Source organism: Callionymus lyra, chromosome 1, assembly GCF_982586985.1.
Source record: "Callionymus lyra chromosome 1, fCalLyr1.hap1.1, whole genome shotgun sequence".
Lineage (NCBI taxonomy): Eukaryota > Metazoa > Chordata > Actinopteri > Syngnathiformes > Callionymidae > Callionymus > Callionymus lyra.
This window is the reverse complement of record NC_141818.1, coordinates 51636364-51652864: the sequence shown is the minus strand read 5'-3', so window position 1 is coordinate 51652864 and position 16501 is coordinate 51636364. Positions and strand designations below refer to the sequence as shown.

The following is a 16501-nucleotide window of genomic DNA, read 5'->3' as shown; positions in this document are numbered from 1 at the left end:
TCACCACCATATATTGTTCTTGTTCTTTTTATTTAATGAACCTATCGTCTGCTGTGAAATGGAAACCTAATTGCTGTATCATGATACAGTATCTGCACTACACAATTGTATCATGATACAGTGTCTTCACTACACAGCTGTATCATGATAAAGTGTCTTCACTACACAGCTGTATCATGATACAGTGTCTTCACTATACAGCTGTATCATGACACAGTATCTGCACTACACAACTGTATCGTGATACAGTGTCTTCACTACACAACTGTATCATGACACAGTGTCTTCCCTACACAGCTGTATCATGATACAGTATCTTCAGTACACAACTGTATCACAATACAGTGTCTCAACTACACAGCTGTAAAATGATATTGTCTTCAAAACACAACTGTATCATGATACAGTGTCTTCACTACACAACGGTATCATGATACAGTCTCTTCACTACAAAGCTGTATCATGATACAGTGTCTTCACTACGCAACTGTTTCATGATACAATGTCTTCACCACACAATCCTGATACAGTGTCTTCACTACACAATTGTATCATTATACAGTGTCTTTACTACACAGATGTATCATGATACATTGTCTTCACTATACAGATGTATCGTGATACAGTGTCTTTATCACACAGATGTATCATGATACAGTGTCTTCACCACACAGATGTATCATGATACAGTGTATTCATCACACATATGTATCATGATACAGTGTCTTCACCACACAGATGTATCATGATACAGTGTATTCATCACACATATGTATCATGATACAGTGTCTTCACTACACAGATGAACTTGTCACATGTTGTTTTATCGTAAAGTTGAATGATAACTATTTAAATATTGAAAAATGTATCTAGAAATTGCAAGTAAAAAATAAACTATCTAAATTAAACACAGGTTTATGAAAGTTGCTCTGTTATGGGTCACGTATGAAGAAGAAGAAAGCATGTACTTTGAAACTTACCATCGAGGTAAAAAAAACAACAACTTTCAGTTTAGGCTCAAGATCTTTTTGTTCTACCATCAACTCTGACTGTGTTCAAGGTGTTTCAACCCCCTGCTGTGAGGGGCTTTGTAGGGATGAACCTGTGGTAATCTTCTTTTCTTTGATGGTTTCATCCTAGTCCTGCACGTCTATAGGCAGGCGGTCATAATGCCACAACCGTGTTTAACTACTGACATTTAAATCGAAAGTACTTTGTACTCACAGGGTTGCCGTCTGGTCCGGGAGGTCCCCTCTCTCCCGGGTCCCCAGGAAACCCCTGACAAACACACATGAGGTTCCTCGTCACATATGTTGGTTCGTTCACCTTCATTCACAAAGGAGCTCATGAATGTAGAACCAGAACTTCATCCCTGGTGAAGGAACCAGGACATTCCAGGACTGAGTGTTTTCCAAGTGGTGGTGAACACGCCGTGGTGGGACCACGACCACAAGACCACACAAACCCCCCCCCAGGACTCGCCTGAGCGGTTGGATCGAGAGGCCCCGGAAAGTGCTGACTGTGTTCTTTTCTCCGGGTTTTTTTGGAGACAGAACGAGAAGCAGGACGAGGATCCGAGGGCCACACATACGCTCGCCGCCGAGCCAAAGTCAACAACTGCCGCGTGGCGTCGTGACGGTGGAGAAAGTTGTGTTGTTTGTGTCGATCCAGAGTCGCGGGCGAAGTAATTGATCCTAATGGGTGCAACATGAAGCCGGCGGGGGACGTGGAAACTTTTCGTCTGCGTCCAAAAATAGTCAAATAACTCATTCCGTGGGATCAGAAACACATGTGGAGTCACACGTAGTCGATCCTTGTACCTCGATGTGTTTGATGATGTTGTTGTCATATTGAGGTAGTAAAGAAATATACAGTCGTCTTCTAGTTCTTTTGATGCATTTTATTGTTGTATGATTGTGTTATACAGCGTGACCGAGACACAAGAGGCCCTTGACTTTTGAATTTTTTTTTTTTTTCGTTATTTATTTTAGAACTTGATGCAACTTTGGTTAAAACGAGTTTATTATGTTTAAAACTTCATTTAAAAACAGATTTCTGGTCATTCAAGATGGTGTTTTTTTATCACTAGAGTATACATGATGGTATTTTTGTTGAGTGTATTCAAAATAGTATTTTTTAAAGATTGTATTCAAAATAGTATTTTTGTCAATAGTGTATACATGATAGAATTTTTGTCGAATGTATTCAAAATAGTATTTTTTAAAGAGTGTATTCAAGATGGTATTTTTGTCAATAGTGTATTCAAGATGGTATTTTTGTCAATAGTGTATACATGATAGAATTTTTGTTGAATGTATTCAAAATAGTATTTTTTAAAGAGTGTATTCAAGATGGTATTTTTGTCAATAGTGTATTCAAGATGGTATTTTTGTCAATAGTGTATACATGATAGTATTTTGTCATTAGTGTATACATGATAGTATTTTTGTTGAGTGTATTCAAAATAGTGTTTTTTTTCGAGTGTAGTCAAGATAGTATTTTTGCCAATACTGTATACATGATAGCGTTTTTGTTGAGTGTACTCAAAATAGTGTTTTTTGTCGAGTGTAGTCAACATAGTATTTTTGTCAATAGTGTAAACATGATAGTATTTTTGTCAACAGTGTTTACATGATGGTATATTTGTTAATAGTTTATTCAAGATGGTATTTTTGTCAAGAGTGCATTCAAGATGGTATTTTTGTCAATAGTATATACATGATGGTATTTGTTATCAATAGTGTATACATCATGGTATTTCTTTATCAATAGTGTATACATGATAGCATTTTTGTTGAGTGTATTCAAAATAGTATTCTTTAAAGAGTGTATTCAAGATAGTATTTTTGTCAATAGTGTATACATGATAGTATTTTTGTCAATAGTGTAAACATGATAGTATTTTTGTCAACAGTGTTTACATGATGGTATATTTGTTAATAGTGTATTAAAGATGGTATTTTTGTCAAGAGTGTATTCAAGATGGTATATTTGTCAATAGTGTATACATGATAGTATTTTTGTCGAATGTATTCAAAATAGTATGTGTCAAGAGTATTTTTTTTATTTTATCAAGATTGTTAGACTTGTTTTTTGATATGAAGTTTTAAAAATCATGAACTATTTAAATTATTAAAGAAGATTTAAAAACTAGACTTATCTAAAGTCGCGGGTGTTCTTTTTGGGTCACCCTTTATTTTCTTTTACATCATATTTCCTCTTATTTTCCAGTTTTTGGGGCATTTTCATGTTTGATTTTTGATTGATTGTTAGCAGCTTCTATCACTTGAAATCTCAGGATAGACAGATTAAAAGTTTATCTTCTGAACGAGAGTCAGGTTTGATGATTTCATAAAAAAAGGAGATTCTGTCTTGATCCACTTTCCCTCTTTCAATAAACACGGTTTAACTTTCAGCCCAATTTTCTTTTTTTTCGATCATACTTTCAGTGAATATTTACTTGTCCTGCTCCACATCTCTAGAGAATTCAAGGAAGAATCTTTTAAGCAAACATGACCCTTTTATTCCTCTATTTTCAAATCTTTCGGCAAAACTTTTCACAGTATTATCTCCTGTTTCTCCTCAAAGTTTCACCTCGTATCAAAATCCTGAACTTGATAGAAACGGGAATATACGTCTTGGCGTCTAATAGAAAAAGTGTTTCTCGAGTCATGAAAATGTCCTTTTCATCAAACTTCAATCGTACTTTTGAGTAAACATCAGTAGAGTATCGAAGTGTTGAAACATCTCATTCAATGGTGCGAACACAAGAAGTTTGAGCAGAACAACGACCGCCATCATTTACTAGCGGCGAGAATAACCACCGCTACATGACTTGGCTGCACAGACAACCAACAGAACCTCTTGAAACATGAACGTTCAGACTCCGCCAGGGAAAACAATGGCTGCTAAGCGAGCGCAACTTTTTCCTGCACAGAAGGGAAATTGACTCTGAGGCGCCAATGACGACAGACTTCCCCCGTTCCGTGGTGCGAAGCCGGGCCGAGCCAAACCCGTAACTGACACATTATATCATCATCTCGGTGATCGGACGCATTAAAACGAACTTAAAATGCTTTTACGTTTGGCAACAGGCGCTCGTAAACGCTTGGCTAATTTGTCGTTACAAGCATTTCCAATCAAAAAAATGGCTTCGTAACGTGGATAAATAATCTCTGTGCCACATTTTTCACCATAAAAACACACTTTCCGTGTCTTTTCACGCGACGTGAAAATCTCCATCGCGTCGGCTCAACGATCTAAACTTCTGCTGAAAGTTTCACGACTAAGTAAATCATGGGATTCAAGGAAATTTCTTCTCCAGCATCAGAGACGCCAAAATAAACACCTGCTATTGACAAGTAAAACTCAACCCGAGCCAGCCCATAATATAAAACCCATAACGCACCTCAACAGTTTAAGCTCTTGCAGCAGCACAAGTTAAATGTATTCATTCATTTTATGTTCCGTTTAATCACTTATTGGGGCCGCGGGGGTTGGGCGGGGGTCCATCCCAGTTTTATTGGGCGAGAGGTGGGGGACACCCTGGACAGGACTCCAGTCCGTCTCAGGACACACAAAGACTGACAAAAAAGACATCCCAGGATTCAACCCAAGAGTGACGTTACAGACAAGCAGTATGAAGGTTTTTGTTTGTTCCTTTTGTAATAAGATGGAGACGAAGACAACTGAGCTCCAGTCGCTACATTAAAATGAACAAACAGTTTTTTACTCAGATTACTCTGAAAATAATCCAACATTAGTCAACATGAGAGTAGAACATGAGTGAAGTTTGGATTTTGCGTGAACTGTTACTTTAAGAATGCGTTGTCTGGCTTCCGTAGACCAAGACGACGTTAGAAAAAAAAAGGTTTGAAGGTTAAAAGTGAAGTCAAGGAAGTGTGTTGAGAGAAAACTTTACCGGCCTACCCATCTTGCCCTTCCGTCCATGAGTACCGGGAATTCCCTGGAAGCAAAAAAAGAAAAGAAAAAGTGGAAGTTGTTTGTTTTTGTCATCAAATACAAGTTTCTAGTTTCAATAATGTCAACACAGGGATCCCATCAAGCACGAAAAGAGAGAATAAATGATTTTTGTTGATTATCACCGTCTTAAAAGTGTTTTATTTTGAAAAATGATAGGATTTTCTTCTGAGACACTTTAGCGTCAAGCTTGGTCGCTCCGTGAAAATAATGCATGATTAAACTGGTGCTAAAAACGGTTGGAGAAGCATACACTCGAAAATCCCTGCAAGCTAGGGTCACACTACACTTTTTACAGGCAATTTTGCGTTTGGCAACAGGCGCTCATAAAAGCTTTACTAATTTGTCGTTACAAGCATTTTCCTTCGAAAAAAATGGCTTCATAACGTGGATAAATAATCTCTTTGCCACAATTTTCACCATAAAAAAACACTTTCCGTGTCTTTTAACACAACGTAAAAATCAGAGGCTAAAATAAACACCTGCTGTCAAGAAGTCAAACTCAAGGCCTGTCGACCCGAGCCAGCCCATAATATAACATCCATCACCACAACGCACTGCAACAGTTGATGGTATTTTTTATCAATAGTGTATACATGATAGCATTTTTGTCGAGTTTATACAAAATAGTATTGTTTAAAGAGTGTATTCAAGATATTTTTGTCAATAGTGTATACATGACAGTATTTTTGTCAATAGTGTATACATGATAGTATTTTTGTCAAATGTATTCAAAATAGTATTTTGTAAAGAGTGTATTCAAGATGTTTTTGTTTTTTACAGTAGTGTATACATGATAGCATTTTTGTCGAGTGTATACAAAAAAGTATTGTTCAAAGAGTCTATTAAAGATAGCATTTTTGTCAATAGTGTATACATGATAGCGTTTTTGTCGAGTGTATACAAAAAAGTATTGTTCAAAGAGACTTTTAAAGACAGTATTTTTGTCAATAGTGTATACATGATAGTATTTTTGTCACTAGTGTATACATGATAGAATTTTCGTCGAATGTATTCAAAATAGTATTTTGTAAAGAGTGTATTCAAGATGTTTTTGTTTTTTACAGTAATGTATACATCACAGTATTTTTTATCAATAGTGTATACATGATAGCATTTTTGTCGAGTGTATACAAAATAGTATTGTTTAAAGAGTGTATTCAAGATATTTTTGTCAATAGTGTATACATGACAGTATTTTTGTCACTAGTGTATACATGATAGTATTTTTGTCGAATGTATTCAAAATAGTATTTTGTAAAGAGTGTATTCAAGATGTTTTTGTTTTTTACAGTAGTGTATACATTATGGTATTTTTTATCAATAGTGTATACATGATAGCATTTTTGTCGAGTGTATACAAAAAAGTATTGTTCAAAGATTCTATTAAAGATAGTATTTTTGTCACTAGTGTATACATGATAGTATTTTTGTCACTAGTGTATACAGGATAGTATTTTCGTCGAATCTATTCAAAATAGTATTTTGTAAAGAGTGTATTCAAGATGTTTTTGTTTTTTACAGTAGTGTATACATCATGGTATTTTTTATCACTAGTGTATACATGATAGCATTTTTGTCGAGTGTATACAAAAAAGTATTGTTCAAAGAGTCTATTAAAGATAGTATTTTTGTCACTAGTGTATACATGATAGTATTTTTGTCGAATGTATTCAAAATAGTATTTTGTAAAGAGTGTATTCAAGAAGTTTTTGTTTTTTACAGTAGTGTATACATCAAGGTATTTTTAATCAATAGTGTATACATGATAGCATTTTTGTCGAGTGTATACAAAATAGTATTGTTTAAAGAGTGTATTCAAGATGGTATTTTTGTCAATAGTGTATACATCATGGTATTTTTTATCAATAGTGTATACATCATGGTATTTTTTATCAATAGTGTATACATGATAGCATTTTTGTCGAGTGTATACAAAATAGTATTGTTTAAAGAGTGTATTCAAGATAGTATTTTTGTCAATAGTGTATACATGATAGTATTTTTGTCAATAGTGTATACATGATAGCATTTTTGTCGAGTGTATACAAAATAGTATTGTTTAAAGAGTGTATTCAAGATATTTTTGTCAATAGTGTATACATGACAGTATTTTTGTCAATAGTGTATACATGATAGTATTTTTGTCGAATGTATTCAAAATAGTATTTTGTAAAGAGTGTATTCAAGATGTTTTTGTTTTTTACAGTAGTGTATACATCATGGTATTTTTAATCAATAGTGTATACATGATAGCATTTTTGTCGAGTGTATACAAAATAGTATTTTTTAAAGAGTGTATTCAAGATGGTATTTTTGTCAATAGTGTATACATCATGGTATTTTTTATCAATAGTGTATACATGATAGCATTTTTGTCGAGTGTATACAAAATAGTATTGTTTAAAGAGTGTATTCAAGATAGTATTTTTGTCAATAGTGTATACATGATAGTATTTTTGTTGAGTGTATACCAAATAGTATTGTTTAAAGAGTGTATTCGAGATAGTATTTTTGTCAATAGTGTATACATGATGGTATTTTTGTCAAATGTATTGAAAATAGTATTTTTTAAAGAGTGTATTCAAGATGGTAATTTTGTCAATAGTGTATACATGATAGTACTGTATGCTGATAGAACGCACTGCAACAGTTGAAGCTTTTGCAGCAGCACAAGTAAAATGTATTCAAAACTGAACTAAAACATAGAATTATTCGCCATAAAAACATAATTTTTTATCAGTTTTTTTCCTGAGTACCGTCAGTAAGTCACTTGAGAACATACAGCGTCACGAACATCGCGACTCAAGACCCGTCAATACTCACTCTCTCACCGTCGGAGCCGGGGAGGCCGAAGAGTCCGTGGCTGCCGATGTGGCCCTGAGGAGATAAGGACAAGATGGCGGGTGTGGAGGAGATAAGCCACCGAAAATGAAAGGGAAACACAAGGAAAATCGTTAGCAAATGGCTCACGTCTAACAAGCTCAATAAAGACTTCAGCCGTCGAGGATTCATGCTCGGACGGCTCGAAGCGAGTGTGTGGTTAAGACGGGACGGAGCGCCACCGAATCAGACTCCATCGATCTGCGGAGAGAACGTCTGAAAACCCTGGAACACAATCTGTGAGTTTGTTAATCACAGCCAGGAGCAGAAGAGCCTTGAGGCGAGTGTATATGCCCATGGACTGCATGGTGCTGGCTTCCACGATGTAGTCCAAGGGCACATACCCTCGTGTCAGGGAGCGTGTGGGGGACCTGGACCTGGACCTGGACCTGGACCTGCTCGGACAAACAAAAAGACACTTATGTTGAGAGGTTAGTGTTGGTTGTGACGCACCTTTACGTTGTTGTGCATTTGCTGACATAGAAGTTTTTAGTGTGTGTATCTTTGATTATTTCAGCTTTTACTGACATGTATATATAACACAGAATGAGTCCTGGCCAATCCAAAAGTTCTGTATCATCTGTGCTGATTGGATAATGAAGAGCTGCTGAAGGACTTCATTATCATATTCATTGTCTTGTGACATTTTTCCAAAGGTTTTGCTGAAGAAAAAACATCTGACCAGAGCATCATGACACAATCATGAGAGCCGTGAAGATTTATTTCTCTGTGCAGTGAACTTTATCATCATCATCTTCACCTTCATCTTTAACTTCACCTTCATCATCTTTATCTTTAACTTCATCTTTATCATCATCATCATCATCATCACCTTAATTACCATCATCTTCACCTTCATCATCGTTGTTGTCATCATCACCTTAATCATCTTCATCACCATCATCTTCATCTTTACCTTCCCCATCATCTTCATCTTTACCTTCACCATCATCTTCATCTTTACCTTCACCATCATCTTCATCTTTACCTTCACCATCATCTTCATCTTTACCTTCACCATCATCTTCATCTTTACCTTCACCATCATCTTCATCTTCACCTTCAACTTAATCTTCACCTTAATCATCTTCATCTCAATCTTCATCATCATCATCTTCATCTTTACCTTCCCCATCATCTTCATCTTTACCTTCACCATCATCTTCATCTTTACCTTCACCATCATCTTCATCTTTACCTTCACCATCATCTTCATCTTTACCTTCACCATCATCTTCATCTTTACCTTCACCATCATCTTCATCTTTACCTTCACCATCATCTTCATCTTTACCTTCACCATCATCTTCATCTTCACCTTCAACTTAATCTTCACCTTAATCATCTTCATCTCAATCTTCATCACCATCATCTTCATCTTTACCTTCCCCATCATCTTCATCTTTACCTTCACCATCATCTTCATCTTTACCTTCACCATCATCTTCATCTTCAACTTAATCTTCACCTTAATCATCTTCATCTCAATCTTCATCATCATCATCTTTACCTTCAACTTCATCTTGATCTTCATCATCTTCATCACCATCACCTTCATTATCTTCATCTTCACCTTAATCATCTTCATCTCAATCTTCATCATCATCATTATCTTCAACTTCATCACCACCTTAATCATCTTCATCTCAATCTTCATCATCATCATTATCTTCAACTTCATCACCATTGTTTAAATCACCTTCACCATCTTCATCTTGACCTTCACCATCATCATCATCATCTTCTTCTCCACCTTCACATCATCATCTTCATCTTCATCACCATCACCATCACCATCACCTTCATCTTCATCTTCATCTTAATCATCTTGATCTTCACCTTGATCTTGATCTTCATCATTATCTTCATCTTTACATTCACCTTAACCATCATCATCATCATCATCATCTTCTTCATCTTCATCATCGTCATCACCTTCATCTTCACCTTAATCATCTTGATCTGCACCTTGATCTTCATCTTCATCTTAACCTTCAAAATCTTCATCACCTTCATCATAGTCATCTTTATTATCATCATCATCATCATTATCATCACAGAAAGTAAATCATCATTGAAGTTTCCTCTCAGTCTTCAATGACGATCACAATAATATTATTCAAAAAAAAAAGTGTTTATTGTATTTTTATAGGATTTTAAAATTCTGTAAATAACAAAATAAATATCTTGATGTTCCTCCGCGGATTTTCACCAACACTGGATAAATGAGGAACACTGTTACGGTGTAAAAAATACAACAGGAAAAAAAAACCTTGTTCGAACCAAATAAGTAATTATTAATACCATAATAGGAATTTTTAGGAATATTGTTTGTTTCTTGATGAATCATTGTGTGTATTTTGCAGCTGTAAGCCTGAAGGAGGCAGTAAAACTGAGAAACAATATTTCAATTATTATCTGCGAATGCAGGCACTTTAAAATAAACACACTCTAGAAACAATAAAAGATCCATAATGTCACACAAACACTGCAAATATATCCATGTTAACCTTGGAAACTAAAGCAAACAGTTGTCCAGCAACACCTTCTAGTCCTGCAATGCATGATGGGATGTTCACTTATAAAAGAGCAATCAAAAATTTTAACCTCTGTTTGTTTATCACGAGATTTACGTTTACATTTATTCTTTTACATTTCAAATTAACTTTCAACCTCATAATGCTTTGCCGCCCAGCCAACAATCACTTTCAATCGTCTTTCTGACCATGACCTTTGACACAGCAGCATAGACGTAGAATTTAAATGCAGTATTGTAGCGACCAGTTTATAGAAAGGCATCATGGGAGTTCACCGATTTGTTGGCCCCCTAAGTAAGGTGGGTGTGGTCATTAGTGTCTCCCACTACCTAATAAATCAACTGTTTGTAACAGACTGAATAAAGAGCTTTCTTCTCCTGACTGACCAACTTCATGAAATACATTTAAACATGTAGTACCATGGGAGCACATATTAAAGTACATCAACTGGAAATATTTACTTGAAAATGATGTTATTTGCTGCAAAATTCACTCAAACTTTTGCTTATTATATGATTTAATGTTGTTGTTTTCTCTGTCCAAATATCAATAAAACAAAGTCTCACCTTCTCTCCTTTTGGCCCAGGTTTTCCTACCGGTCCTGATAAACCCTGAAATCACAAAATTGACACGACATCAGCAAAATCCACTTTCAATTGAAACCGATTTTCTTCTCAACATTCACGCAGTCAAAGTAGCTTTTAATGGTTGAAATACATCTGGAGCAACACGAGTATATTTTCGCAACATCCTTCACCGCAGGAAGTCTCATCCTCGGGCCACGGAGATGAACCGTGTCTGCAGCGCCGGTGAGTCACAGGACAGGGGGCGCTGGAACCTAATCCATCACGCCCCATTAAGACGTGTCTAAGGGGATCAGGGATGTGGCTCCGAGGACTTAAGTCTGCCAACGCAACAGAGACCTGGACTTATCAAAGGCCTCGGTGAGCAGCAGGAGGTTCATGTTTCCTCTAACCATCTTCATGTCGCACTTTTTCAATCCAACGCCAAGTTTGGAAAAACTTTGAGAGGTCAGAGAGAGGTCACGGGACCCCGGAGAGTTGAACCGTTAGCCACAGGTTTTCCTCGAGGGAAGTTATTAGAGATGAAACCTACTGATCTTCTCTCTGTCGTCACGGTAACAGGTGTTTCACAGCCAGAACAGGTGAAGTTCATTTGAGGACACGATACATGATTGATTTGCTGATCATTAGAAGTGGATTTTTAAGACTTGACAGTCTCTGAACTCTGCGGTAATAACTTTCTAAAACTAGTGATGTGTTGATGAAGTTTCATGAAACAGTGTCATTATCTTCAGAGTCCACTAGATGGTAGTGATGTGTTGATGAAGTTTCATGAAACAGTGTCATTATCTTCAGAGTCCACTAGATGGTAGTGATGTGTTGATGAAGTTTCATGAAACAGTGTCATTATCTTCAGAGTCCACTAGATGGTAGTGATGTGTTGATGAAGCTTCATGAAACAGTGTCATTATCTTCAGAGTCCACTAGATGGTAGTGATGTTTTGATGAAGCTTCATGAAACAGTGTCATTATCTTCAGAGTCCACTAGATGGTAGTGATGTGTTGATGAAGTTTCATGAAACAGTGTCATTATCTTCAGAGTCCACTAGATGGTAGTGATGTGTTGATGAAGCTTCATGAAACAGTGTCATTATCTTCAGAGTCCACTAGATGGTAGTGATGTGTTGATGAAGCTTCATGAAACAGTGTCATTATCTTCAGAGTCCACTAGATGGTTGTGATGTGTTGATGAAGTTTCATGAAACAGTGTTATTATCTTCAGAGTCCACTAGATGGTAGTGATGTGTTGATGAAGCTTCATGAAACAGTGTCATTATCTTCAGAGTCCACTAGATGGTAGTGATGTGTTGATGAAGTTTCATGAAACAGTGTCATTATCTTCAGAGTCCACTAGATGGTAGTGATGTGTTGATGAAGCTTCATGAAACAGTGTCATTATCTTCAGAGTCCACTAGATGGTAGTGATGTGTTGTTGAAGCTTCATGAAACAGTGTCATTATCTTCAGAGACCACTAGGTGGTAGTGATGTTTTGATGAAGCTTCATGAAACAGTGTCATTATCTTCAGAGTCCACTAGATGGCGTTTCTGCACTGTTTCCCTTTGTTTTGAACAACTGTTCAAAGGAAACGTTATTTTTAAACTGATGGCGCCACCTACTGACCTCTGAACAACATGACACTGTTTCATGAAGCTTCACCAGCACATCAGTACTAAAACCCTCTGAAGCATTGCTCACAGAGGTTAGTTTTTACAAACCTATGCATGTTTAAAAGAAGAGAAAGTTTCTAGTCGTCATCATTTTACACTTCTTGTGTAAAAGAAAAATGTGCAAAAACACATCAATGGAGAAATTTCTGATCTTGGCTTGTTTGTGTTTAACATATAAATGATATAACCAGCACTGCAACATTAGATTTACTGCACCTGCCTGCCAGGATAGCCTTTGGTCCCGGGCTTCCCATCATCTCCTCGTGCTCCCTGCAGAGAACAACAGAAACCATTAATACAAAGATTTTCTTTATCAAGAGTTATGTGCTTCTTCATACAACAACTCTTGGACCTTCTCTGTAACTTACAATATCTCTGGGAACAAAATAGGTAAAGCTATGAGCAGCACTGCTGAGTTCACTGACAAAATGTTACAAGAAACAGAGAGTATTAATGTCTACAGTTATACAGACTTGGAATAAAAGTCAAAACTGACATTGAAGGAAATAAATGTGTTGGAAAGCAAACACAAAGACATTTAAGATGAATTAATGAAACATCAGTCATACTTCCTGTTGCAGTTAATTCAGTAAAACATACTTTTTTGTTCGCCTGTGACTTGAATTTTAATTTTAAACTTCCCATAAGATGAGATATTGAATTGTATATGTTGTACTCGTGTTGCTCCAGATGGATATTCAATATTGGTGTCTTGAAGTGCGATATCGATATTAATGTGATATTTTTTTCTTTCTCCAAAAAATGTGAAACACAGTCGAGCGCAGGAGCGAGTACTGTAGTGAAGGTCCGGGGGTTTAAAGAAGGAAAACGATGCATTATTTACCTTTCATTTATTTCTGCACTTCTGTGCCGACATGAAGGTAGAAAAATATCACTTCTAACGCTCAGTCTCGCGGGACTTGCATCGGTTTCCCGCCAAACTGAGCGACATCAGAGAGGAGCCGCCGGCGAATCGTGATATCACCAAATCAATAATAAATCCACCTCCTTGTACACGCACACATAACACTTTATGAATGACGCTAACAACTTAGCTCGTTAGCATACGGTGAAGACGGACAGGTTTGTTCGGAAGTTCACGATCTTATAAGAAAACAACTGAGACGAGATGAAAAGTTCTTACAATATGTTGCTTTAACAAAGGAGTTTGAAAGGGACGAGTGACTGGATCACTAGTGTTTGACTAGATCAGAAGTTAGTATTACTTCCGTGGATATACTGAGCCTCGAAGACGCGTCGCCATAGCAACCGAGGCTAACAAGCTGCGTCGCACAGTTCACAGACGGACGGAGACGTAAACAACAACAAGACATAGAAGTACAAATTGACAACTTTACAGAACGTGACACTGATTGATCGAAGTGCGCATTTTAGAAATGCTTGATTTTAACAATGAAAAATGATAAATGATCACATGTTTTCAACATGCATATCACACATGCCAATATTGGGATATCGATATTTTCTCGATATCTCGTGCAGCCTTAATCTTGACTCATTTCTCAAATCGAATCAAACCGGGGCCACCTGGGAACAACCGTCGTTATCAAAGGGTTAATGCGTATCGCACAATGGATCCGTCACTCCGTTCATCGTCTACTCGTGTAATGAGTCCAAATAGTTTGTAAAATCATTAGAATGGCTGCAGGGAGAGTCTTTCATTGAGAGTGACGCGGCACATTCTTCCCAGAGATAGCAGACAGAATCCTGATCCAGCGCCAGGCAGAGGAGGAGGAGCAGGAATCCGGGTCCGGAGGTTTGGCCCAGTTGTGTGGACGCCAACAAACCTCTCTCTCTCTCTGTCTTCCCGCCAAGATTCCACAACAACTGTGTCTCCTCATGACACTGTTCCAACCCCCGGCTTCACTGTAACGACCTGCTGTTGCACTGCGAGCGTCTCCTGCGACTCCAACTATAAATGGAGAAGCGCCCGCGGACTCTCGCGGGACCCCAGTGTGGACCGAGCCTCTTATTGGACGAGTAAACATGGGGTGACATGTACACAAGACTCTAATAGCGTCGGTTGCGGCGCAAACAGAGCAGTCGCTGAGCTTGTGTTTACACTCGTCACCTTCATGGTAATTACATTTTAAATGAATGATGAAGCAGATTATTACAGCAGGAGTGATACTTACTGGGTCGCCATGGAGACCGATCGAACCCGGGTGACCTTTCTGTCCCTGTAGGTGACAAAATGGATCATCAGAGACGTTTTGATACAAACATCATCTATGGTGCACGACAATATTAAGTAAGTAAGTACTTTATATTTATAGAGTTTTTCTAGACCAGGGTCATCATCATTGTGCAGCTAAACTCTTGTTGATCATAACCACGCCCACTCTGCTGTGATTGGTCGAGCATGGAGGTTTGTCACCGTGCATCATCGATCCCGGAAGTCTCCACCTCCAAGGGACTCGTTGTATAAACAAAGCGAGGCCTAGTTACAGCTGGCTGGAGGAGTGAAGCCATTGTTATGTCACAATGGACTCTCGTAACCTCTCGTTCGCCCAGATTTCAGAGCAACTTTATAAAGTAAGAAGTGTAAAACATGGTCATGATGAGGAACTTACTGCATCTTGGAGAAGAACATTTACTACATGAGAGTCACAAGCCGTGCAGAACCAGTGACAGAGACATAAAAACTTTAACCTATTGATCAATTAAGTTGTGAGTTGATAAAACACCAAAAACTTGTCTAATATGTTGATGTCAGCACAGTTGAATGAGAAACAGACTCCTGTGTTTTGTAGTAGAATCACACAATTCAAATAACAATCCATTAGTTTGTATCACAGGAGAAGCACTTCAAGATGACACAGTGACAAGAGCAACTGTTCAAAATGGTAGAAGCTGGAAGAGAAAAACTGCCACTTTTCTTTAATGTTTGTGTGATTCATATCATAAGTATTCGCAGTGAATGTTTATAAGACTTCAAGTTTCATATTATGTTTGTTTACTACTGTAATTGATTTAACTAAATAAACATTTTTTTTTAATATATGCTTATTTTACCTTTTTTCTAAACAATAGTTTTATCACTTCATCTTAAAGCAGTTAGTGGACTAAAGTGGTTATTCCAGAGTCCACTAGATGGTGTCTCTGCTACTATTTTCCTTTGTTTTGAACAACTGTTCTAATGTAACATCATTTTTAAACTCATGGCATCACCTACTGACCTCTGGACAACATTACACTGTTTCATGAAGCTTCATCAACACATCACTACGGGTTGCTGGTTCCACTTCAATCAGTTTTGTAGATACAACTTGTAAGTAAGTAAATAAGTAATATTTATAGAGTGCTTTTCTAGACCAGGGTCACAAAGAACTTAAACAATCAAAACAATACCCAATAAATTATATACTTAAAAGGTCAAGATAACATCGAGAACAACACAGGAGTCTCAGAGAATCTATGAAAAGCTCAAATAAAAATGTCAGTAGATCATCAGACACAGAGATGGTTCCAAAGCTTCAGGGACCACCAGTAGATTCTGATCCACAGACCTCAGAGCCCGAGCTGGGGTGTAAGGCTGGATCAGATCACTGATGGAAGGTCTGACCATGAATAGATCTGAAAGTAAGAACCAGAATTTTAAAGTTGATCCTGAAAGAAACTGGCAGCCAGTGGAGAGTTTGAAGGAGAAATGTGAGTTCTTCTACTAGAGCGGCTCAGAATTCTGGCTGCAGAGTTTTGTATGAACTGTAGGCGAGACACATCCTACTTGTTTAGACATGAAAACAAACTGTTACAATAGTCCAGACGAGAAGACACAAACAAATGGATCATACGATCCAGATCATGTTCCGACAACATTTTCCTAA

The 16501-nt window shown here is 37.3% G+C and overlaps 1 protein-coding gene across 3 annotated transcripts in view; it reads right to left on the bottom strand.

Moving 5' to 3' along the window:
• LOC148090092 (uncharacterized) overlaps positions 1–16501 on the bottom strand; it is a 99253-nt gene that overhangs the window by 37555 nt on the left and 45197 nt on the right. For all 3 annotated transcript variants that reach the window (XM_087812153.1, XM_087812162.1, XM_087812171.1), the window contains exons 8-13: positions 14810–14854; positions 12870–12923; positions 10967–11011; positions 7807–7860; positions 4922–4966; positions 1225–1278 (exon numbers count right to left, since the gene is read on the bottom strand). In XM_087812153.1, coding sequence (XP_087668279.1) covers positions 1225–1278; positions 4922–4966; positions 7807–7860; positions 10967–11011; positions 12870–12923; positions 14810–14854 — 297 coding nt within the window. The remainder of the gene's footprint in view (positions 1–1224; positions 1279–4921; positions 4967–7806; positions 7861–10966; positions 11012–12869; positions 12924–14809; positions 14855–16501) is intronic.